Source organism: Podarcis bocagei (assembly GCF_964188305.1).
Source record: "Podarcis bocagei genome assembly, chromosome: 4".
Taxonomy (NCBI): domain Eukaryota; kingdom Metazoa; phylum Chordata; class Lepidosauria; order Squamata; family Lacertidae; genus Podarcis; species Podarcis bocagei.
In genome coordinates, this window is record NC_138128.1 from 23,672,840 (window position 1) to 23,699,099 (window position 26,260).

Below are 26,260 nucleotides of genomic sequence, written 5' to 3' on the forward strand. Positions count from 1 at the left end.
CCATTCTCAGAAAAGCCCACACAAGATTCCTTATTCATAGCAAAACAACAGTGTTATGTCTCTGAATACCAGTTGTTGAGAATCACAGGCAGTGGGCAGAATGCTGCTGTGCTCATGGCCAGATTGCAGGCTTCCCACAAGTGTCAGGCTGGCCACAGTGAGAACAGAATGCTGGACTAATAATAATAATAATAAATTTTATTTATACCCTGGACTCCCCGGCCAGAGCCGGGCTCAGGGCACCTAACACCAATAAAATCACAGTAAAAACATAATATGGGAAAAAGAGAAGGGGAAAAAAAAACAGGTGAGCAGCCCATCTTTCCCTCCTTCAATGCTGTTTTGTCCCCTCACAGATCTGTGTGAAGAAATGGCACGGGAACTGACAAAAATTCCCTCTTCCAAGAAGTTTATGGCTGTTCCTGCTTTGCCTCATCACAATAAGATGGGCTAGGATGGTAGTGGGGAAAACAACTGGGCCTGATTGGGCCTGATCCTTTTGTGTGACGATAGGAGAACAGCTTGGGATTCAGCAGATCCCTGGCTATCTCATCCTTGGCCTCAGAACATTCCACTTGGGGGCCTTCCACTGATTAGCATCTGTAGACAGATCACCGAGAACATTCCTGTTCACCTGCATGTTCAGCCACTGATGGAATCCACACACACCCCTCAGCCTGGGATAAGCGGGTTGGATTGATCTGTTCATCAAAGCATTTAAGGTAGCTTACAATGTATTTTTTTTAAAAATCCATCTAGAATTATAACAATGCACTCATTGTTCACCATACTAAATAGTCAGCTTGTGTATCCTTATGCAGCCCAAATGGCAGACCTCTGGGGGACCACAATCAGGGCTGGCCCTAACATTAGGAAGAATGAGGTGGCCATTTTGAGTGGTGGATGCTGGAAGGATGAGGGGTGGCAATGAGGTGTTGGAGGACAGAGCTCCCTAGCTTGCTGCTTGCTGCTTGCTCCTTAAGCTAGACTGCTGGGGTGATATCACCCCTTTAAGACTGGTTTATGGAAATGGGCTAGAACCTCAGAAATAATGAGCTTACATACAGCTGTCTCCCGTTAAGGCTTCAAGGCCGGTGTCACAAGGTAATTGGGTGGAAGAGGTGAATGCCCATGGTCTTAGTTCCCATAAAACCTGGATTGGTGGGAGCTCTTGTCAGCCAGCCAGTCAAGTGTCTATTTGGGCTTTTGACAGCATCTTGTCCCGTTCCTCAGCCTTCTGAGGTTTAAGTGTAGGTGTTTATGTTAATTAACTGGATAAGCCCGTGTTTGTTGTTTTCTTACCTCCTATTTTAATCTGTGTAATCATTTGGAGTTTTTCCTTTCGTAGAGTGATGTTTTAGTAAAGTCTATATATGGTTTATGAAACTTGGTCTGGTCTGAGTTCCTGAACTCTTCAGTTTTGACCATGCTTTTTGGAGCAAGGGTCATCCACCACAACTGCTGCCCTCAGATAGGATGGGGGACAATTCCCTGCCACCAAGATGCATTCAACTGTCATCCCAGTCAGCTTCTGCATTTGTAAAGGTGACACCTACTTGACCATGGTCTCAGGCAGCAAAAAGTCTCGGGCCAGGCCTGCACATTATATATTCATTTATAGTCTGTCTTTCCTCTTAGAAAATCCCAAATTGGGCCACCTCCACGATTAGGCAGAGTGAGGCCTATTCTGGATAATTCAACCAATGTTGGACTTCATGAAAGGGCAGCAAATTTTTAGTTATTTAATTTGTCACTGGTGTGCTTTTATTGCTGAGGAGGATGAGAAGTGGTGCCAAAATAAGATAACATGAACACAAGGATGGCCCGTAATATGCATTAAATGGTGCTATGCTGCGCTCATGAGTACGATACTCAGGGCATGTCCTGAGGGCATGGATGACTCATTGTAAGGCTTCTCTGTGGTTCCTTTCCAGACTTTCTAACATAAGGCAAATGTTAAATAACTTGCTCTTAATGTTGAAAAATGATCTGCTATCAGAATTGTTTTGTTGCTCTGTGTTTTCCCAGGCAATTTGTCATTGTCGCAAAGAAATTGCGAGGTGAATGAAATAGAGGGAAAGGACTCACCTTGAACAAGTCTCCTCAAGGCACATTGAAGGGAGATCTGGGGAGCAGGACAACGGAATAAGAGTGACCACCCCACAGAATGGATTTCAGTACTAAGCCAGAGTGATCTATAGACTATGCTAAGGAGGCTCATTTGAATGTTTGGAACTGATGATGGGCTGTTGTTGGCCTCTATTTATAGATTCTGTTGAAGAGCCAGGCTCCTTCCCAAAGAGCATTTCAAGTGTTGATGCTTCCCTTGTTTATCCTTTTAGATCTCCTGTCTCTTGTGCTTAGGGCTAGGCGTAAATTTATATGCCCGGACATCACATACAGGCTGTTTAAATAGTTCCATGCAACGAGGGCTACCAGCAGTTGTGGACTTTTCTTTTTTGCATGTTACTAGTGGTTGTAGCTCACCATGGGATAATAGCTATTGTACCGAACGATCTGAAAGCAGTTTTCGCTTGGAACATGAAAGACTACATCCACACCATAAATTTAAAGCACAGGGATTCCCCCAAGAATCATGGGAGCTGTAGCTTTCTGGGAATTGTATCTCTCAGTACAGTTCCCAGGATTCTTTGGGAGGGGGGAAGCCATTTGCTTTCGACACTTCAGATGTATATTTTTAGAACCCATGTTCCTTCTGTGATTGTAAGTTGTCCCGAATTGTTGTGACCTGCCTTGGGACCTTGGGATAAAGGGCAGGTGAAGAATAATAATAATAATAATAATAATAATAATAATAATAATAATAATAATAATAATATCATCTAGATTATTATCTAGAATAATAAAACGAGTCACCTGCATCTGGGAGTGTGACCACAGGCTTAATATTCCTTAGCTGTACCCCTAGGGTTCTCTTTGACCATCTTTTGCACCCACCCAGCCCACTTTTTCTTCTATTATAGGATTTTTGGGGACGTGGGTGGCGCTGTGGGTTAAACCACAGAGCCTAGGACTTGCCAATCAGAAGGTCAGCTGTTCAAATCCCCGTGACGGGGTGAGCTCCCGTTGATTGGCTCCTGCCAACCTAGCAGGTCAAAGTGCAAGTAGATAAATAGGCACCACTCTGGCGGGAAAGTAAACGGCGTTTCCGTGCACTGCTCTGGTTCGCCAGAAGCGACTTAGTCATGCTGGCCACATGACCTGGAAGCTGTACGCCAGCTCCCTTGGCCAATAAAGCGAGATGTGCGCCGCAACCCCAGAGTCGGTCACGACTGGACCTAATGGTCAGGGGTCCCTTTACCTAGGAATTTTTTGCCTGCCTTCAAAATGGCTGAGGTGGGCAGCTTTCTTTGCCTTCTCTGTATTTGATTCTGGGAACATAGAGGTTTAGGGGTGGAAGCAGTTTAATAGGTTAATTTGGTTGCAAGGTTCATTTGCCACGTTGTTGGCAGAAAGGTGTGGGAAAGGTTAATGAAGGGAAATGTCTGCACCCTTAGGCACCTTTGAAGCCAGCTGCTCTGGGGTGTGGGGACTTTAACCTGAATATAGGACATGAGGCTCTCATGTTGTGGGACTCCAGGAATGCATGGGGCAAGAAGGCCTCCCTACTCATCATAAAGTGGGTCCCAGGCTTTGAGGCTATACTTTGTCATGCCCCTTGGAATGGGCAGGGTTTGGCTCATTCAAGGTTGAGTTTTAAATTAGCTTCCTGCACTTCTCATTTCGCTTATTATTAATAAAATGTGTCCCTTGTTCAGCCTATTGTTTGTGTTTCCCCTGTGTTTATTACCGTGTCCTGTCATGGGAAAAGTATTAGGCCTTCTCTGTCTCATAGACCTGAATGGGACGCATAGTACCGTATTTTTCGCCCCATAGGACGCACTTTTTCCCCTCCAAAAATGAAGGGGAAATCTGGGTGCGTCCTATGGGGTGAATGCAGGCTTTCGCTGAAGCCTGGAGAGCGAGAGGCATCGGTGCGCACCGACCCCTCTCGCTCTCCAGGCTTCAGGAAGCTATCCGCAAGCCTTGCAAGCCCGGTGGGAGTACCCGCGGGCTCACAAGGCTTGCGGGCAGCAGCCTGCAGCCCCCGCGAGTGTCCGCAAGCCTTGCGCACCCGGCAGGAGGTCCAACTGGGTGTGCGAGGCTTGGGGCGGCAGCCTGTCACCCGAAGCATGGGGAGCCCTTCGGAGGGCTCCCCTTGCTTTGGGCGAGTGTCTGCAAGCCTCGCGCGCCCGGCAGGAGGTCCCGCCGGGTGCGCGAGGCTTGGGGCGGCAGCCTGTCACCCCGAAGCACGGGGAGCCCTCCGGAGGGCTTCCCCTGCTTCGGGCAGGTGAGCGCAAGGCTTCGAGCAGCAGCCAGGGCTGGGGGGGGGAATAATTTTTTTTAATTCATCCCCCCCCCAAATGAGGTGCGTCCTATGGGCCGGTGCGCCTTATAGGACGAAAAATACGGTAAATATATTTGGTCTGTGACTTTTGGCTGCTTGTTTGGGCAGCTCTGGTGGCATGAATCAAATGTCAAAACTGAGAATTGAGTGTGTAGCCTGATACAGTAACTGATCAGCCGAAGCAGCTGCGATTTCCTGGAAGTGTTTGCAAATGTGTGTGCAGAACACTGAAGATCTGGGGGTCATCCCACGCTATAGCGTGCTTCTCTATTGGGGCACAAAACTGCATTCCCCGCTTCCTGTTGTTATAAGAGATGCTTCTAGCAATTAGCCTGCCATGCATTGGCCTACAAAATACATTAATTAGCAGTGACCTTGCTTGCTCCAAAGGGCGTGAGCCAAATACCAATTACAAATGTTGAATTGCAAACTAAATTGCAAATTAGGGGAATAAATCAAAGGCAGTCCAAGTTCAGTAACAACTGTGTTTGCGATTGACATATTTGCTACATGCAGACCATTATGAGAAATAGCCTGTACCAATTGTGGAAACATACTAATGCTCATCTCCTCCCACCCCAGTCATGGGTACATTATTTGGGCACCAAAGCTACCCATCCCCTTAAATGTGTTGTTGATCATGAGACAAGGAAGCTGTAGTACCTCCTGACGGACCATTAGTCCACACCACACCTTCCCACTATGGTGAGGACACCGGTCCTGAGAGATCTGCATTGGCTCCCAGTATGTTTCCAAGCACAATTCAAAGTGTTGGTGTGACCTTTTAAGCCCTAAACGGTCTCGGTCCAGTATACCTGAAGGAGCATCTCCACCCCCATCTTTCAGCCCGGACACTTAGGTCCACCTCCAAGGGCCTTCTGGCGGTTCCCTCATTGCGAGAAGTGAGGTTACAGGGAACCAGGCAGAGGGCCTTCTCGGTAGTGGCGCCTGCCCTGTGGAACACCCTCCCTTCAGATGTGAAGGAAATAAGCAGCTATCCTATCTCCAAAAGACATCTGAAGGCAGCCCTGTTTAGGGAAGTTTTTAGTATTTAGTGCTGTGTTGTTTTTAACACTCGATTGGGAGCCGCCCAGAGTGGCTGGGGAAACTCAGCCAGATGGGCGGGGTATAAATAATAAATTATTATTATTATTAAAGTGTAGTCCAGAACAGCAAGCAGGGGGCGAGCTTAAAAGGAGAAGGGGAGTGGGAATTGGTTGGAGAGGCAATGATTGCCTTGTCTCAGGATTCAGTCACTTGTCTCCCATGTTTGTACTTACCAGGTGTGCCAACTTTAGGAAGCGGAGGTGTCTTCAGTCCCCTCAGTATTTATTTGAAGGGGGCCCAGACATCCCAGCCCCTGTGTTGAGGGGCCCATTGCAGAAGGCGGCACCATGGGAGACACCATGGGGACTGGCAAGGCCTGGTGCGAGGTCGCACCGACCTGAACAGCGTCTCTCGATGCTGCTGGGACCGGTGTAACTTAGCGGAAGGCTGCGCCAGCCTGCGCACTGTCAGGAGATGTGTGCGATGTTGCGTGTTGTGCATATACTCTCACCAGCACGCAACATGCGCTGGCCCCGCCAATTTTGGGGGCAACCCGGCTCCTCTGGGACCTACTGCCCTGTTACAAACTCTGGATTTGACTACAACTGCTGTTCTTGGTAGGCTTATTTGCTGAACTGAAATTAACATTGCAGCCATAGCCTTTCCTTCAGCTAATTCTAAACATGGCACGGACTGTTAAGTAATTCAATGTACAGTGGTAGCTTGGTTTACGAACTTAATCTGTTCTTAAACCAAAGCGTTCTTAAACCAAGGTACGCTTCCCCATAGAAAGCAATGAAAAATTGATTAATCCGTTCCATACTTTTAAAAACAACCCCTAAATCAGCAATTTAACATGAATTTTTCTATCTAACAAGACCATTGATTCGTAAAATGAAAGCAATAATCAATGTACTGTACTATAAAATAAATAAAACAGTATTGTAGGTGATAAAAATGAAAATTAAAAAAAATTCTTACCTGCACTGATGATAGTCATTGTTTGGATGGGGGGCTTTTATCCTTTTCCGTAGTCACACAATCAATCAATCAATCAATCAGTAGCTGAACTGTGATCCACATAGATTCCCCCCCCCCCCCCGCGGCTGTGGGAAATGCTCCCTAGAGCGCACGCCTCCCGCTACTGTGAGAACAGAGTGCTTGGCCTGATGCTACAAGTGCATTTTACACCCTTAGGTTTGGTCTGAGGTCTGAGTTCCTCAGTCCCAAGGTTGATTTCTCAGCTTTTCCTGCTGTCTTGATGCAGCACTGTTTTCATCTGCACAAAAGTTCACCAAATCATGAAAACCCAATAAACCTGGCATCTGCACTTCAGAGCAGAATGGTTCTTTAGTTTCCATATGTTGGTGGCATTTATATCTAGGGACTCAGCTACATTAGTAAAGAAAAAGCGTTTTAAACGCGTTATAACATTGTGACACCAGATAGTGGTGTGGAGTTTCATTTTTTGGCAATGTGATTTCCCTTTATGAGGTTTACAATGCGTTTTCCTGAAACTTTTTTTATGTGTCTAGATCCAGTCTGGTTCATATATGCATACATATTTTTTTCCCCATGCTGTTTTGCACGCAGATAACCAACAATGTGGAGAAAAGTGTTGATGTCACTAAGTGGATTTAATTGCACAGCCAATTCTGTCTTTATGGCTTGGGGAAAATATAGTGGCAATTTCAGAAGCAGCTGCTGGCTGAGTGTTTGTGTGTGGTGGTCCACCTGCTTCACACCAGTGTTGCTGCAAATGGCTTCTGTGATTCTGTGTATGAGATCATGTGGAGAAAATAAGCATGCTGAAGTCTATGAACTGGCTCTTCATTCAAGTCCTCAACCTTGGGCTTTGAGGGTCAGTTGAAACAGAGCAGCTGAAAGGCCCAGGCCACGAAGCAAGGCTCATGTGCTCCTTCCATGTTTTCCCCTCAGCAGGTTGCTTGTCCTGATAGGAACCTTTTGGATCTCTATTTTAGAAAGTGTGAACAAAGTACTCAAAGGCACTCTGAACAACATTCCCTCTGAGGTCCATCATGTCTAGGGAGAGAGGAGAAATATAGAATTGTAGAGATGGAAGGGACCTTACTGCCAGAAAGCTATTCCTGGAGTTTGGTTGGAATCTCTTGTAACTTGAAGCCATTGGAGCAGGAGAAAACAAGCTTGCTTCATCTTGTGTGTGACAGTCCTTTAGATATTTGAAGATAGCTAGAATGTCTCATCTCTGTCTCCTCTTTTCCAGGCTAAACGTACTCAGCCCTCTCAACCGTTCCTCATAAGCCTTGGCTTCTAGACCCTGGATCATCTTGGTTGTCCTCCTCTGCACACATTCCAGCCTGTCATTTTGAAATCTGAATGTGTCTTCTGTGGCATTAGCTACCCCTCCCAGTTTGGTGTCATCTGCAAATTTCATGAGCACACACCCAATTCCTTCATCCAAGTCATTTATACTGTAAAGACGTTGGAACAACAATGGGCTCAGGTCAGAATCCTAAAGCACCCCACTTGTTATTTTTTCTGCAGAATGAATGAGCACCCTGTGGAATTTAGTTCAGTTCTCATTTAAATGTGAACCTATGTCATTTGCGCTTCCTGATACAGGGTGCAAACGACAACAGAGCCATCCTTCAAAATTCACACTTCTCTGAATTTTGCAGTGCAGGTCTCCAGGGCAAGCAGTGCATACAACAGTGCATATACTAGGATAAAGTGTGCATAGAAACACATATATTCATGTAAACAACATACAAAAATGCAATATATATGGGGAAATGACTTGAATAATTGTGCCTACTGGGCAGAATTGCATACAAAAATGTGTATGTGATGGAGAAATTCACCCTAAAACGTTGCTGAGTTTTCATAAGAACTGGGTTTTTTTTAATGATGTGGAAATGTGAAGAACTGAATTTAAGATGGGAAAAATGAGAAACTGAGGGAAACCTAATTTGATTGATTAATTTATCTTCGAGCCAATCATTCTGCCCAGACTAGTGATCAAGGAATATATATATGATTTCTCATTAATCATTTGTTCCTTCCATACTTTTTAGTGTATTTCGCTATTACTTTCCTAACCACAAAAGTTCTGGGTTTTTGTTGTTGTTGTTTTTAAAAAGAAAGTGGATTTTCTGTGCCAAGGTGACACAAATAATGCACTTTAATTGTGCATTAATTTTTAGGTCTTATTAGGTTGAATTGGAACAATACAGTGAGTTTCAAGGACATGTTTTACCTGATGGTTACTATAGCAATGTAATCATCAGACATTCAGCAACAAGTGTGTTAAAATAGAGTTGGTTTGAAATATAATTACTCATGAGGAGTTGGTCTGAAACTTGGAGGGAGGTGGGCATTCTTAAGATATGCACCTGGTTCCCTGTGTCAACTCAATAAACTGAAGGTCATTGCATGCCAGACAGAGGTGATGTTAGTGGGAAGTTCCTCTGCCCATTTATAAATGCTATTTAACTTGTTTTGGATGTGACTGAACTTATGCTAAAGCAGATTACTGAAACACATTAACCCCAGTGACTATTCTGGTCTGCAAGGTGGATCCTTTGCCTTTGATCTCAGAAGGTTTCTGTCCACAGGCATGAGGATCAAACAAAACAATACTAAGGTGACACAGGTACTCCTTGGAGATTAGAAAAGTTCAGACCTAAGGATGCACCCCACACTAAGTATTGCTGGAGAGGTGTAACATGCCAATTTGACAAAATGAGATGACACTGGAGCCTAAAAAAGAAAATGAAAGAAAAGGGCAGCCATAGAAGCAGGTCACCAGACACCTTCACTGCAAGCAGAAGTTGAAATTTTCCAAATCATCACTCAATGCGCATTGAAGAGATTTATGATGGCATGTGGAATTTCAGCTTCTAAATCTCAGAAATCATCGTTCTTCCACCAAAGAAAACTGTGTAATCCCATGTACAGGGCACGCTCCAAGAGCCACTTTCCTCCAACTTAGTAGTGTCAAATGAATGTGTGTGTGTGTGTGTGTGAGAGAGAGACACCCTTCCATGCCAAGCAAAGATGTACTGCAACTGTACAGGGAATAAGAGACACGTGGCTTAAATTTAATTATCACAATGCTTTATCAGATGACAAACTTGAAAAGAAAGAATTTGCACAGGCAGTCCTCAAATGCTCAGAAATGGACCCATTCAAGTCATCTGAGGTATCAAGTAGTAATTTATTTGGAAAGATCTGTGTGTTTCAGTGCCCGAAGCAGTAGGTTCCTTGGCCACCTGCAGGAGGGCATTTGAAAACTATTGTAGCAGATTTAAAAGACTTATCACTAGTAAGGGTCCACATAATGTAAATGCCTACATATGCACCATTATTACTGAAGCAAAATGTTCTGTTGGTTCAAAGGAATCACAAGCAAATTTGTGCTACATTTGAAAGTCCTAACATTTGTAGATCTGGCTTCTAGAAGTTCTACTCAAAACCAGTCAGTCAGTCTGTATATCTTATTAGTAGAGATCTCTGTGTTGAGACTTAATCATCTGTTGAATGGTTTGTACCTCGACACTCTAACAAAATGCACCCATTGTAATAATATATAACAATTCATGTCCGGTATAATTCAGAATTAAATATAAAAAGTATGGTCATATATATTATTACAAATACTTTTTCATCCTCTTCTTTGGAAAAAAAAGACAAAAGTTTTGAGAAAAAGCAGGAAAATCTTAGAAAAAACATGAAGGAATTTTTGATTACAACTGCAGTGATTACAACATACGCTAAAAAAATTTCATAAATTATCTACAGTATAGGTTTTGGCTGGAAAGCAGCAAACAATAAATTTGGTCAACAGTTAATCCCTTAAGTAGATTACACTTTCATCTTTGGGTTGTTCTCATGAAGATGGCTTCACACAAAAAGAAAAAAGAAAATGAAAAGGAACAGAAGAAAGCTTGGAGACGAGTCCACGGGGTGAAGATGTCTTGTATGGGCAAGGGTGCCATATGTAATATGTAAGTCAGAAGCGCTTTGCACCACTACCTGCCTCCCGTGAGGATGAAAACAGTAGTGAGGAAGGAGAAGATCTACTTGGTGGCTTTGCCTTCATCCAGTGATTGTGGATGTCAAAACAGAGCACAGGACAGTACCAACCACAACCTCTCAAGAAACAGCACCCATAAGCAGATGTTTGCAGGCAAGCACTGCCATCTCACATATGGTTCCACATCTCACCTGTATTGGAACGCTCACCTGTTCCCTGCTGATTGTGCACGTCTTTTGTTGTAAATACAGAAATTCCTTACATGTGACAAGCTTTCTGCCACTATGGCTGGGGCCATTGGTGTTGTCTAGATGCAAATCACTTTTTTTTTTTTAAAGGGTGCACTGAGTTTTGAGCATTTACAAATGGCAAATTGCTAGGGTCCCTTATAGGGTTCTTTTTTCCTCCAGGCCCTGCAGTTCCCAAGGCCACATTGGGAGACACAAGCATTTGCTGAAGCACGCCAGCCGTAATAGGAGATGTGTGAGAAACCACATCGTAGGCTTTTGACTCACTTGACACATGTCCAAGCTAATGTGTGACTTGGTGCTCCCTTCTTTCATCTGATTTATAAATATCGGAACACCTTCACGGGACGGCAGGTCATTAAGGCTGAAGGAACTTTCCTGGAAACAAGTTTCACTGGAATCGGTGGGACTCACTTTCACAGAAAAACGTGGCGACGGAAAGGGTAAAACATGAAATAGAATCTGCAGGCTAAATGGAAAGCAGGATTAAAATGGTAAGATCATCGTGGGGAAAAGAAATGAAGAACCCTTAAGTATGCAGTGATTTATCATTTCCCGAGTTTCACCAGAGTAACTGTTGGCAGTCGCTGCCTTAGCGAGGTTTTCTCCTCCTCCTCCTCCCTTTCTAGAAAATGCATCGCTTGGTATGTCTCTGTTATCGTTCCTTTTTTTTGTGACAAATCCACTCCGGCCATCCTCAAAACAGTCTCGATTTCTGGAAAGCTTCTCCTTCTTCGAGTCCACTCTATGTAGCTTCATCACCAAACGCGGCACTTTGTCACGGGGTCCATGTATTCCGCATTGGTACACTTAAAGGCTTCAGAAAACTCTGCTGTGTTCTGCAGTGTTCCTAGGACCCTTTAAAACAAGATGAGAATATGTTAGTTCTGCTTCATAAATAACTACACCCAGGACAGCAACTTCTGCTGCTTGTTCAGGAAGCATACAGTTTATAGGGAGACAACTATGGCATCTTAGCACTGCGTGAAGAAGATCCTAGTTTCAGTCCTCAGCACCTTCAGGTAATAATAATAATAATAATAATAATAATAATAATAATAATAATAATAATAATAATTTATTTATACCCCACCCTCCCCGGCCAGAGCCGGGCTCAGGGCGGCTAACACCAATAAAATCACAGTAAAAACATAATAGGGGAAAAAGAGAGGGGGGGGAAAACCCCAATTTAAAATACAGCTTAAAATGCAATTTCAAATGCAGCCGCATTTTAAAATAGCTGATAAATCAAGACCATAAGGGGAGGGCAACATAAGGGTCAGACTGAGTCCAAACCAAAGGCCAGGCGGAACAGCTCCATCTTGCAGGCCCTGTGGAAAGATGTCAAGTCCCTCAGGGCCCTAGTTTCTTGTGACAGAGTGTTCTACCACGTTGGGGCCAGTGCTGAAAAGGCCCTGGCCCTAGTTGAAAGCAATCTAACCGCCTTGAGGCTCGGGACCTCCAAAGTGTTGTTATTTGTGGCTCGGGACCTCCAAAGTGTTGTTATTGAGGCTCGGGACCTCCAAAGTGTTGTTATTTGTGGACCTTAAGGTCCTCCACAGGGCATACCAGGAGAGGCGGTCCCGTAGGTACGTGGGTCCTAGGCTGGGAGAGAGGAATCTGAAAAACTGGAGAGCTATTGTCAGTCACTATTGAGCTAGATGGACCAGTTGGTATGCAGCAGTTCCATGAAATATACATTTTTTAAAAGCAACCATCTTCTTTGCAATGTGGCTGTCATTGCAAAACCACTCCCCCCAGAGCTGGTTCTCACTGTGCACAGGGCATTGTCTTTGCAGAAAGGCAACTAGGAACTGGGAGCTGGAACACATAGCATAAAGGCAGGCCAGGAGAACTGTGCATTCTTTCCCTCTCATAGATTACCAAGGAAGAAGGAAATGAACGCTGCTATCCCACAATGCTTAAGTGATGATGCCCTCCCACTCACCACTAGGAATTACTACCCAGTGGTTGCAACAGTTACTATTGGCTGAATGAGCTGTCCAAAGTGGAGTGTATATCTTTACAGCAGTCTCGTCAGTAATGAAATGCAGTGCTTGTTAGGGAACGCTAAACCGTGTCCAAACAAAAGATATACAATGATCTCAAAGAATGAATCAGCAATGCAAGTGGATAAAAGGCACACCAGGCAAATGTCCTGGGAACTGCCCCATCCAAAGCAAACACTGTAGCTGAGAAATTCAGCTGAGTGTAGGATTTTGGAATATAATTGCATCAGGGAGAAAGTCGCAGATTTCCTGGAAAAACAACAACAAAGCCTTGAGAGCACACCCACATGAAAATACCATTCTGAGGCCAGCTTCAGGAACAGTTGATGCATTCAATAAATGTTTGGTTATGCAGGGTATACTGATGAAGTGAGCATTTGCAAAAACGAAAAGAAAGAGGAATACTGACGAGAAGTATACCAGGTAGATAAAAGCACAGGCTCAGAATTGTATAATAGCAGCACAAAGGCATTCACTCATCTATCACAATATCTTTATATTTTCCATTATTAATCCACTTTGATTTAATAGAACATTGCATTTCTCAAATGATATTTATCTGGACCATCTTGTGAACTCAGAACAGGATGGAGAAACCGAAGCCTTATGATGGGTAATCAATGTGTACTTTGCAAACTGGGTTTTTTTAAACCCGTTCAGGTACAATGAACACATTTCTAAGGCCGAATTTTTGTGTGGCTCTCCAAACGGTACAACTGCTACCCAAAGAGACATTTGCTGTTTGGGTTTTAGTAGTACTGTTGTGTACCATTGAAAGTTGCTGCTCTCCCACACTATGATGAAACACAAATTGTTCCAGGAAGCAGACATTAAAAAACATGTGGTGGAAGCCATTTGAACCCACGTCTTCTGCCCTAGAAACAAGCATCTTAGAATGCAGGGAATGTGTCAGTAGTGGACCTGGGTAATATGGTGCCATGCGCGAGGCCAAAATCCACTCCCCCCCCCGCCCTTGTGCTGCCTTCCCAAAGCTGGGTCAGAAGGTGACTGGCTTTGGAAAGGAGGCACAAGGTTCTGACAGGGTCCTAGAGCCTTTGCACCTCCTTCCCAAAGGTGGGAAAGTGCTAACTAGGCTTTGGGAAGGAGGGGAGAGGATTCTGTGACCCCGCCAGAGCCCTCGCATCTCCTTCCCAAAGCCCTCTTGTGGGCAGTTAACAATTACTGTATTTTTCCGTCTATAAGACACCCCCATGTATAAGATGCCCCCTATTTTGGGGGACTCAGATTTAAGAAAATGGGGGGAGATGGCCCAGAGTATAAGACGCTCCCTAATTTTTGACATTGTTTTTTAGGGGAAAAACCTAGTCTTATATACGGAAAAATACGACACTGCACGACAAAGAGTCTTAAAGATTAACATGTTTAACTGTGCTGTTGACTTTTGTGAGAAAGGTGTGCATTTTGTGTGTGTATGTGTATGTGCATGTGTTTTTTTTTTAAAAAAACCACTGTTTAAGAAAATGGATGATTTAAAATACTAACCTGAATTGGCCTGGGCTGTGGACGTCTGTTTTAATAGAGTTGACAGCATATTCCGGCCTGTATGTCCCACACCATACCTTTAAAAGAACACACACACACACAATATTGCAGAAATGATTATTTAAAAAAGCAGTGACACCTTAGTTTTGATTTCCAGAACATTGGTCATGTTGCAATTGTAGCACATTACCTGCCACATGGTTTAAAGACTAACAAAACGTATTGTGGCATAAGCTTCAGCAGTATTTTCCTGTAGTGGGGATGTGGGAAGGCTGTGTCCCATGCAGTTTTTCTTCTTCTTCTAATTGTTTTTTAAAGTGAAGTCATATATATATCTGTACTGAAATTATATATATATTTCAGTACAGATTTTTTAAAAAATGAAAAGGAATTGTTTAGCTTAGAGAAACAAAACCAGCAAGTGCATCAGCTTCAGGAGTTCAGTAGGCAGCCTCTGTTATCTAGCAATGGGTAGCTCAGTTGGTTAGAGCACGGTGCTGATAACACCAAGGTTGCAAGTTCGATTCCCTTGCGGGGCAGCTACATATTCCTACATTGTAGGGGATTGGACTAGATGGTCCTCAGGATTCCTTCCAACTCTACAATTCTATGATTTTGTGTAGATTCCTGCACTTCAATTAAAGCCCAGAGGAATATGTCATGAGGTAACACAGTTCAAGCAGGGACGCTGCAAGGCACTGGGATAAACGTTTAATGGAAAGAAAAACACCCACCCACCACCCTCAGCCACCTCACAGTGGAAAGGGAAGCTCAGCACCTATGGAAATCATAAAGACATTCTACAGAGCCCCCAGAATGAGGAAGAGAAACAGAACCATTTTGCTCTGGGGAAGGAGCCTTTCAGGAAATCAGAGAGCAGGTTCCATCTCGGCACTAGTACATGACCACACGTTAACTGCGCTTTACAGACTCACCTCCTGGATGCCTCCGTGCACTTAGCTGCGATTAACTTAATCTGACAGGCCACTCTCCTCTCGGCCCTGCTGCCATGAAGGCTGCTCGATTTAGCAATTCTGCCAGTTCACATTAAAAGGAGAAAAGCCAGCCCTGCTGTTTCCAACTTAACTGTGAAATTGCAACTCAAAATAATTTCCAAAGCTTTCAATCAAGCAGAGTATAATACCTGTGCAAAGTTCAAAAAGAACAGCTGCTTATGGTTGAAGTCGAGTCCGGGGAGCAGCTTCTCCTCTCCGTTCTTCTCTACAAACTTTTCATAGGCCTGCCAAAGGAAGAGGAAGGGAAGAGAGATGATGGCCACCGTGAAATCCAACCAGCTCGAACTGCAATGAGAATCAAGCGCAAAACTAGGGAAGGAGAAATCATAAGATTTCTGGTTGCTGCCACTTCATGTCCTTGTCTTTGGGCACCTCCAGGAACATTATGCCAACGTGCTCTTGATCCAATAATAGTGAATTAGTGGTTATTATTATTATTATTTGAGGGACACAGGTGGTGCTGTGGGTTAAACCACAGAGCCTAGGACTTGCCAATCAGAAGGTTGGTGGTTCGAATCCCCGCGATGGGGTGAGCTCCCGTTGCTCGGTCCCTGCTCCTGCCAACCTAGCAGTTCGAAAGCATGTCAAGTGCAAGTAGATAAATAGGTACCGCTCCGGTGGGAAGGTAAACGGCGTTTCCATGCGCTGTTCTGGTTCACCAGAAGCGGCTTGCTGGCCACATGACCCAGAAGCTGTACGCCAGCTCCCTCAGCCAGTAAAGTGAGATGAGCACCGCAAGCCCAGAGTTGGTCACGACTGGACCTAATGGTCAGGGATCCCTTTACCTTTACCACTATTATTATTATTATTATTATTATTATTATTATTATTATTATGCGTTATTAGTTGCCCTACAATTCTTCTCCAAAGCTGCCACATTTTTGTCGGCCAGTGGGGGGTGGGTGGGCTATAGCACAAAGAAAGCAGGACAAAGACAGAGACAACATGGTATGAAAAGGTTATGGGATTTCAGCAGGAAGTTACAGAACATACAGAAAGAAAGCAATATGACCATTCCAAAACAGCTGTGTTCATCAGCTGATGAGCAGATACTTCATCCCTGCTGGGTGCTTCTTCAGAGTGCAGGGATCACAACGTGAGCATAAAGATGGCACAGTGCCACCTTCAGAATATATGTGGATGCCACACAACTCCTCCAGCACAGTATAAAGAGAAATTTAAAAGCAAGTCAGTTTCCCCTTGTGGAAGATATCGCATGACTCACAACGCACTGGGACCCATTAGTAAAAATGGTTTCCTGTATGCTGTGGAATCACATTATACTAGTATAAAAACCACATGGAAGGAAGATGGCTTTTATGTCTCTTATGTTGGGATAGTTCATCTTGCTTTACTGTGACTACGCACTTGGGAAAACTTCTGAAAAATGTAAATGAAAGATAAAAGAGCCATAATCTCAGTACAAGCAAAGAATGACAGTGTTGTTCTTACTAGAATGCACTTTGTCCTGGACATTGGGCTAATAATTACTGTGTGTTCTGTACTCTTAATTAAGATAACAAGAATAGAAGGGAGGAACTGTTTTTTCCATGGCTGCCCTTGAGAAAGATTCACATCGGAACTGTATTTCACAGACAGAATTGGCTTCCCTTATTTTTTAGCACTATTTATTCACCTACCACAACATTTGCCCAATTCTTGCTTAATGCCACAGTGAAAGTCCAAGCTTCCCACCTCATTAAGAAACATTCTTCCCAAGACACACAACTAAGTTAGGTCCATTCATGCTAAGGGGGTCTACTCTAAATAAAACTTAGCTGAATACCACCCTGTTTTTTGTTCATGTCAAATCTGCGTTGTGTGCATGTAGTTTAGTTTATGGAAATGTCATAACTCATTTCTTCCTGAGAAACCCACACAATTTTGCTTTTTAGATTTAGATACTCTGGAGCAGGCTTCCTCAACCTCGACCCTCCAGATATTTTTGGCCTACAACTCCCATGATCCCTAGCTAGCAGGACCAGTGGTCAGGGATGATGGGAATTATAGTCTCAAAACATCTGAAGAGCCGAGGTTGAGGAAGTCTGCTCTGAAGGGTCTCAGCAAGTCTGCATGGAATTGGAATTGAAGTAGCAAAGCCTAAAAGCAACTTCCACAAGCATAGTGATAATGATGATGATGATGATAAGGAGGAGAAGGAAGAAGAAGAAGAAGAAGAAGAAGAAGAGGAAGAAGAAGTTGGCTCTTATAGTCCTCATTTTTGGACAACTGTGGAAAGTTGGAAAGTTCTTAGTATAGAGCTTTGGTGGGGACTCTATTGATTTGACTCATCAAAATTACGTTTGGTGATTTTGTTTTATGGTGTTCCAAATCCCACAAACGAAGCATAATTGTAGCTTAGAAGGACAGAAAGTGTGAAGCATGGTATGAATGAGTTGCCAATAAATGGATGTGGAAATTCTGAGGCAATGGGGAAAGAGGAGCATAACTCGTGCCCCCCTTTCTCCCTTCATGATTTATGTTGCATTTGCAAATTTACAAATGCAACCAACTATACAATATTTTTTTTAGATACCTAGGATTTTCAGTATTGTAACAAGCCACCTGGGCACTGTGCTGCTTACCCTTGCTTTGAATCAGGGCTGGGCAGACTGAAGGCTTGCAGGAGCTACTTCCTTTCTCCCGGAACCTTGAACCAGTGCTTGATGCAAAAGCACAAACCTACACACTTAGAATTAAAGAATTGTGAGGCCAGGAACCTGGCGGCATCTTTTGTTTTAGTACCAGAACTCAACAGAACTCACTGTTCCTCAACACAGAGCTCTACTCTGGGTCATCACCCCAAGTTTTCTTGTGTTCAACAGTGGTTTTTTTTTAGGGCACAGGAGGAGTCATTTTGTTGTTGCTATTGTTAATCAACTGGTGGTCAAAAACGCTTGTTGATCTACTGCAGATCAGCCGGAGGTCCACCAGTAGATTACCATCTACCTTTTACTCACCCCAGTTACTCATCTATATCAGGGATGGAGAATCTGGTTCAGATATTGTTGGACTCACAACTGCTATCAGCACTACCCAGCATGGCCAATGGTTAGGAATTATGGGAGTTTTAGTCCAGCAATGTCTGGTGGGTCACGGGTTCCCATTCCCTGCCTTCCTTTTCTGTCCAGCCACTGGACCTTCCTCCCATGAAAAGAGGTAAATTGTGGTACATGCAATAAATGAATAGATATTTATTAAATTTGGATACTACCTTTGATTTGAGGATCACAGAGTGCTTTACAATTCCCTAACTCTCTTTCCCTAACTTTCTTTCTAAAGTATTCCTATTGAAGAGGGAGAATGAAGGACAGGGAGAGGAGAGGGAGACAGGGGATGAAGCAGGAAGTGAGGGTTGTAGTCTTGAAGCGAAGAAACATGCATAAGGAGGGAGACTTCAGTTGTACTGAAGTGCTGCTTGAGGGTTTCCCATAGGCATCTGATTGGCCACTGTGAAAACAAGATGCTGGACAAGATGGTCCAGTCCTTATGTTCTTATGAGTACAGATTAGGCCCTGAAGACCAGGTAACTAAACTTCAGGGGTTTAACAAAGCAGCTTGTGTGGCACATAAATATTTTTTTTAAAAAAAATTAAAACCCCAAACAACCCAACATTTTAACGAATCTGCACCAACTAACAAACATATGAAGTAAGAGAAAATGGGCATTTCTTACCCTGTATGCTTGTCTGATGCCACCATTATCGGCAATGTTTTCACCAAGGGTATTGATTCCGCTGAGCTGCAGAGAAAAAGGAAGAAATGAAAATGCTACTTACTCCCCCCCCCCTTTTCTTTTTGCCTGAGTGCGGAATGAAATTCTTGGAAGAACAATGAGTCATGGCTTGAAGGTCAGAAAATGGATTATTCCCAACCATCTAGATGTGAAATGTAGAATATGAAGTCTACAAGGCAACATCCAGAGGGCTATGGCTGTCAACAGGGGGAGAGCTACAACCAGCAGAGCTCAGTGGGAGCTCTCCATGGTGCTGTTAAGGCCTGACTGTATCTGGTCGCATCTTGCCAAGTCCAGCTACTTTATCCTGAACCCGTCTTTTACCTTGATGTGACCCTCCTCACTGAGACTTTACATGACATGACCTTTATGGAAGAGTCTTGGTTTCATGGGAGATCTGCTACCACTTCCTCCAATCACCCCCAGCCTCAGCAAAACAGGATTTTCTGAATTACTGATTGTCGTTGTCGTTTTCTATTTTGAGTCGTCTTCTTCTTTGGCGATCACTTGGAGCTGAATAAGATTCTCTTCCATGAACACAGTCTTAACAGTGAGTCTGTAAGTGACTGTGAAGGCCAATTCTGGATCCACACGTCCCATTAGCCACAAATTGGCTTTCTTTGAATGCAACACTGAACCATTGTTTAGTGCTACGTGTCCAAGCAGCAGTTAGCCTGAGCTTTATCAGTGAGCCTTTGACTCGTGCACATTCCCCTCTCCTCCCTCCCTCCAGAGAGGCCATGAGGAGGAGATTGAAAGCTTTTGCTTCCTGTTCTAAATTAACTCGCTTTGGCTGATACACCAGGAACCACCATAACTGGATAGAAATGAGCAGGCCACACTTTCTGGAAACCTACTGTTCAGACTATTGCTGTGTGTGTTGGCCTTAAAATAGTCTAGGAACTGAAATTGGTCCAGAATAGGGCCAGGAATATATTGACTGGGACTGGGTGTTTCAACTATATCACACCTGATGCTCCCCAGTTCATTTCTGGGTACAATTTAAACTGCTGGCTTTAACTTTTAAAAGCCTTAATTGCTTGAGATTAGGTTACTTGTCCCAGTAGTGATGTATGGAAGTGAGAGCTGGACCATAAAGAAGGCTGATCGCTGAAGAATTGAAGCTTTTGAATTATGGTGCTGGAGGAGACTCTTGAGAGTCCCATGGACTGCAAGAAGATCAGACCTATCCATTCTGAAGGAAATCAGCCCTGAGTGCTCACTGGAAGGAGAGATCCTGAAGCTGAGGCTCCAATACTTTGGCCACGTCATGAGAAGAGAAGACTCCCTGGAAAAGACCCTGATGTTGGGACAGATGGAGGACACAAGGAGAAGGGGACGACAGAGGACGAGATGGTTGGATAGTGTTCTCGAAACTACCAACATGAGTTTGACCAAACTGCGGGAGACAGTGGAAGACAGAAGTGCCTGGCGTGCTCTGGTCCATGGGGTCACGAGGAGTCTGACACGACTAAATGACTAAACAACAACAGGTTACTTGTGAGATTGCCTTCTCCTGCATATACCTACTTGAAACCTATCCTCTAGAGAGATCCTGCTCCAAGTGCCTTGATCTCCTCTCTGGGTTATTCCATCACTGAGAAGATCGTCTTCCTAGTGGTCACGCTATACTTCTATACTTCTCAGTGATGGAATAACCTAGAGAGGTTTGCCCAGTGGATGCTGCCAATCTCTTTATCCTGGCTTTACAGGAAGATGAGATGGGAGGGCTTAATGTGCAATCAAAAGCTCACAGACATAACACTAGACCATGATTTAATGCTATATCTGAACCACAGCATTTTTTCTTCAGCTTTATCTGCGAACCTTGGCAAAGGCACCTCTAGGAATACAAATCATCTAAATGTAAAGGGTTATTTGCACCTATGCACATGTCTTTCTTCTATGGAAGTGCAAAGTGTGGTGGCTCAACTACTGTCACAACATACCACTACTGAATGAATTGCACCGGCTGCCAATTAGCTACTGGGTAGGTTCAAGGTACTGGCACTGGTTTGCAAACCCCTACAGAGCTTGGGACCAGGATACCTAAAAAAATTGTTTCACCCCAACCAAGCAATGCTTTTTGCAGGAAAGGGTTAGGGTTAGGGTACCATCCTATGCAGGTACCATCCTATCAGGATGTCCAATCAGCAGGATGTTGGAATTGGACATTGAGTGTGCTGGTACCTGCCATTTGGAATTTCCATTGCATAACAGACAGCTGCCTTCTCTATTGGCTTTTGGCACCTGCTAAAGATGTTCCTCTTTCAACAAGTCTTCAAAAATGATTATCTCAATTGGGACCTGTCCTGGACCTGACCTGACCTGTTGTTTTAACCTGGTATTAGACTTATAATTGTTAATTGTTTTTATATGCAATTGCCTTTACATAACTGTTTTATATATGCCATTATATTGTAAATTGCTTTGAGATGCCTCATTGGGAGGAATTCATAAATGAAATAAATATACAAATAGTAATAGAAACTAAATTTGGCCTCCAGCAGGTTTGTTCACATGGTTAAGTTTCCTTTTGAAGCTATTCAGTCTCTCAACATCTCCCTCCATTACCATGTGGGATATGTTTCATCTAATAAAATAAAAGAATGTTCATTCAAATGTAAGCATTTCAATAAGAAAGAAGGGACATACATTTTGTCCACCAGCCAGATCCCATTTGAAGTTTCCATACTGGTTTACCATGCACTCAGACTGCTTCTTAAAATTTGTTGCAGATGTTTGACTCCACCAGTCTACAAGGTCCCCATTCTCATTAAAATTTCTACCTGAAATAACATATACACATAAGAAATTTGCAATGATAGTCTTGAAGACACTGAAAATATGAAATTGCCTTGTGCAGTAGCAGACTATTGGTCCATGGAACAATATTGCCTACTCAGAAAGGCTCTCCATGACCTCAAGCTAAAGTCTCAAGGACTGAATTTAGGATCGTACACACCAGGTTGAGGAACCTTTTGCCCTCCAGATGTTTTGGAACTCCAATACCAACAGCCCCAGCATGCATGGCCATTGTCAGATATGGGGATCTGCTATTGAGTGATAGTCTTCTGCCTAGCAACAAGAGTTTGCACCATGAGCACACACTTCCAAGCCAAAATCAGTAGAATGTGCAGTGCTTGACTCAAGCACAACTTACTTTCAGCACCATCGCCAATCCTTTTTGTATAATGTTATATCATAATGTGAGGGATGCGGGTAGCGCTGTGGGTTAAACCACAGAGGCTAGGACTTGCCGATCAGAAGGTCGGCGGTTTGAATCCCTGCGATGGGGTGAGCTCCCGTTGCTCGGTCCCTGCTCCTGCCAACCTAGCAGTTCGAAAGCACATCAAAGTGCAAGTAGATAAATGGCGGGAAGGTAAACAGTGTTTCTGTGTGCTGCTCTGGTTCAGCAGAAGCGGCTTAGTCATGCTGGCCACATGACCTGGAAGCTGTATGCCGGCTCCCTCGGCCAATAAAACAAGATGAACGCCACAACCTCAGAGTCGGTCATGACTGGACCTAATGGTCAGGGGTCCCTTTACCTTTATATCGTAATGTATGGTGACATCAGACAAAATATGAAGGTCTTTGACTTTTCTGATGGATTAATCTGATTCCAGCCAGGTGCTCTGCTTGATTCAGGAACCTTAACATTCATCAAGCATGTTTCCCAATGCAGACAATGATGTGCTCATCCAGTGGTTGGCAGGAAGCTGCCATTTGCACATTCAACGTTCCTTTGGAATCGGTTCAGTGGCTGGCCAGGACCACAAGGTCATCCCTCTTGGAAAGGTGCAGGGGTGGGGTGGGGAAAGAGGAATATTTGGCATCATGGCGTGACTGATGTTTCATTCAGCTGCTTTGTTAATAAGGTGCTGGTTGTGAATGAGGAAATGTTATGTTGCTGGCATAAATCTTTGGTTCTTGCTTTATGGTAAGGGTGGGGAAGCTGTGGCCCTCTAGAGGTTGCAAGATCACAACTTCCCTCATCCCTGGTCATTGGCCATGCTGTCTGCGGCTGATGGGAATTGGAGTTCAACAACATATAGGGACCACTGGTTCCCATCCCTGTTTTATGGGTAGTATCATGTAATGCAAGAAATGCCAAGAAGCACAGGAGAGAGGGCCTTGCTGTTTACGAGATAATAATAGTTGGTGCTTCTGGTAATATGTAAAGCCACCCTTAGCCCCTGGGAAACGAATAATAGAGATATTTTTTTCTGGTGCAAAGCACACTGCCACACACAAGAAACAGGGCTTGATTAAATTAAATCAGGATTGTCTCTCTCCATGCACCATACAGATCGTGTAAAGTAATACCAATGGTGAAACATGAGTTCTCTTTCTTACCATTATCGTCAAAGCCATGAGTGATTTCATGCCCAATGACCATGCCAATGCCACCATAATTCAAGGATTTAGGCTGAGCTGCACTGAAGAAAGGTGGTTGCAAAATGCCAGCAGGAAAGACTGCAGAAAGAGATATGACGCCATAGATGACAAGTTAATCTTTTGTACCAGCTCAAACTATTTGCAAAAACACAAGCTCAATTAAATAAACACCCTGGAAATTTTAGCCAACGGTGTGGCTGATTAATTCAAACTACCTCTCCTTCCCCTTCCACCCGATTTGTCTTGCTCTTTGATCACCAGGTGACCTTCAAATGCATGCTCAACTGTACAGGATCCAACAGCATGATGCCATCCAAGGCTGGAGGGGGACAGCTGTGAATTATGTAACCCCTGCAGGTAAGGCCAATGGTGCGAGGATGTAATTGAATGTCACAATTAGTGCAAGGATTTTTCTGTCCCTCTCCTCTCCTCACCTGCCTCTTAAACCTGCTCTAGGAGTTCCCCAACTCAACTCTCTGGACCTCTGGAGTACATTTGGGAAGCACGTGGGACACATGCGTGGAGAAGAGAGTGGGAACACCCCACTGCACAATAGGAAATCCTTGCTCTGATGGGACATGGTAGCTGCATACCTCCCTAAGTCTTTCCTATGAAAATGAGAGAGACATACCAGGGCAGGGCTGGGGAATTTGTGCCCCCCCCCCGATGTTACTGGACTACAGTTCCCATTATCCCTGTCTTTGGCCATGCTAGTTGATGAAGTCCAATACTATCCTTTACCTGCATGATCTGCACTGACCACATGGTCATATTATTCATGGATGTGCCCTTCTACCCTAAGTCAGCATGATGCTGAAACAGTTGCTATTTTCTGGGTCTGCAGGTTCAGGGCACATGAGTTTCTAAAGCCCACCGACTCCTTTCTTGCCTAGAGCACAATGGCTCTCTTGTCCATAAGCCATGGATGTGGTTTTCCCTCTGTTTCCCTTCAACAACATGAGTTTTCCATCCCTCCCCTTCCTTTCAGTTTCCTCCACTTCCCAGATTCCAACCCCACTTCTCAGCCTATTGCCCACTCTTTTGTTTTGTATTTTGTTTCCAACTATCCTGCTTTCCAAAATTGCAGTTCTCCTGTCCCATAGCTCGCATAAGTTTTCCTCCGATGCTTCAAGCTGAAATTCCAGGATCTGATTAACAGGACCTATTATGTTTCTTCCGTAATCACCCAACTCTCAGAGGAACTGGTCCAGATATTGCAGCCAGCAACTGTTGGCTTGTCCAACTCTTTGCTAAGGTCACGCTAACCATCTGTTGTCTTGTGGCCCTCCAAAAATTAGGGTATTGCCATCGTTGGTTGTTTAGATAGGAAAGGGAGCTGATTCCAATTTGTGACAATACACCATGGAGGCATTCCATTTTCCACGGTTTTTACAAATTGTAGACTGTGATTGGCAAGCGCAACCCAGCTTACCAAGGAAAAACAGGTGACCATTGCCTCAGGGAATAAAATTACGATATATTGACTTGAGGTTAAATCCCATACTACCTCCACCACACATTGGTTTAGGGTAAAAGTGCACACAAAAATAAACACACCATTCCCTACACATAGGCTTATTGTGTTTCCTTTGCAATTTTATGAACTGCTTCACTTTGCATTGCAGCCCTTGAAAGTGTCAAAACGTTCTGCTATTAACTCTGTTAGAGAAATGCAACTCTAATGGATGAGATGTTTATTCTAAGCTACTTCATAGCAAACCAATGCTTGCTTATAACATTTGCAAAACTTGAGCAATCTCAAGCAATGCCAGAGATATGAGAATTATTCCTACGAGGCTCCCCCTTCCTAACTAGTAAAACATTTGCCCATATCCACGAGCCATAGAGCTGTGAAGAGGGAATTGCAATTCTTTTCCCGGCTGCCCATTTAAAGACTGCCAGGAATAGAATCCAAATTTCCTAAATTCTTGTAACTTGAGTATGTCCACAGAGACTGTTGCCATAATATGTTTATGCACTGAATGTGGGCACGGTGGAACTAACTCTTTTTGTTAATGGATGAGTAAGCATTCCATTGCTGCTTCGTTCTGTCTTGCTTCTGCATAGCACGGCATTTTGCTGTGCTGCACTAGAACCCTTCATGGCTGCCTAAAGTTTTGCAGCTTCATTTTGACCTAAAGTATATTCCAACCTATTTCAGTTTATTCCAACAGGGCCAAGCTCTCTTCCTCAATGTCCATCAGATTTCACACCAACTGTGACTAGGATGAATTTCCCACAGCTGTGTCAAAGTTGTCCTCACTTAGCCATGATTTCAAGCAAGATATTCTGCTTGTTTTTCTTCAGAAAGAAAACAGCTCTAGGCCTATGACACCAGAGGCCTAAAACTGGTGTGTGAAGAAGTGTCAGGAGCTATTGGGATCTGTGGTCAGCTCCTTCATATGGTCAGCCCCAGAATTGCAGCTGGCAGCTTCCAAGGAGAAGTACCTTCAGGTCCGACCTAGACAGAGTCTGTCCACCCATAATGTCCATTGAGTCCTTCAGGACAGGAAGGAGTATAAGAGGACTTCCTGTCCCAGTTAATCCTGCAGAACTGTATTGCAAAATTCTGAGAACTGTGAATTTTAAAGGATGGCTTCATTTTGGTTTGCTTGTTTCAGGAAGTGCAAATTAGGTAGATTCACCTTTCAGTGGGAACTGAACTGAATTTCTGCCCCATCCCTAGTCTAGACTCTTTTACTTTCTTGATTCTGTCTCCATTCATAGGTATTTTCACTGACTCCAATGCAGCTAGATTTGGTGCATGGAAGAATCAGTGTAGGATTTTGTTGGAGATGTTGTTCGGATGCCTTCCAAAGCAACTACTCTATTCTGAACTTAAAAATGGAAAGTGTAATGCTGATGGTCAACAAAAGAG

General features: G+C 43.9%; 1 protein-coding gene across 2 annotated transcripts in view; it reads right to left on the reverse strand.

Moving 5' to 3' along the window:
- Positions 1 to 9,516: 9,516 nt before the first annotated feature.
- MME (membrane metalloendopeptidase) overlaps positions 9,517 to 26,260 on the reverse strand; it is a 75,519-nt gene continuing 58,775 nt past the window's right edge. For both annotated transcript variants that reach the window (XM_081190194.1, XM_081190193.1), the window contains exons 18-23: positions 23,341 to 23,460; positions 21,640 to 21,773; positions 18,925 to 18,990; positions 15,377 to 15,472; positions 14,233 to 14,309; positions 9,517 to 11,578 (exon numbers count right to left, since the gene is read on the reverse strand). In XM_081190194.1, the coding sequence (XP_081046320.1) occupies positions 11,479 to 11,578; positions 14,233 to 14,309; positions 15,377 to 15,472; positions 18,925 to 18,990; positions 21,640 to 21,773; positions 23,341 to 23,460 (593 nt within the window). In that variant the 3' untranslated portion in view covers positions 9,517 to 11,478. The remainder of the gene's footprint in view (positions 11,579 to 14,232; positions 14,310 to 15,376; positions 15,473 to 18,924; positions 18,991 to 21,639; positions 21,774 to 23,340; positions 23,461 to 26,260) is intronic.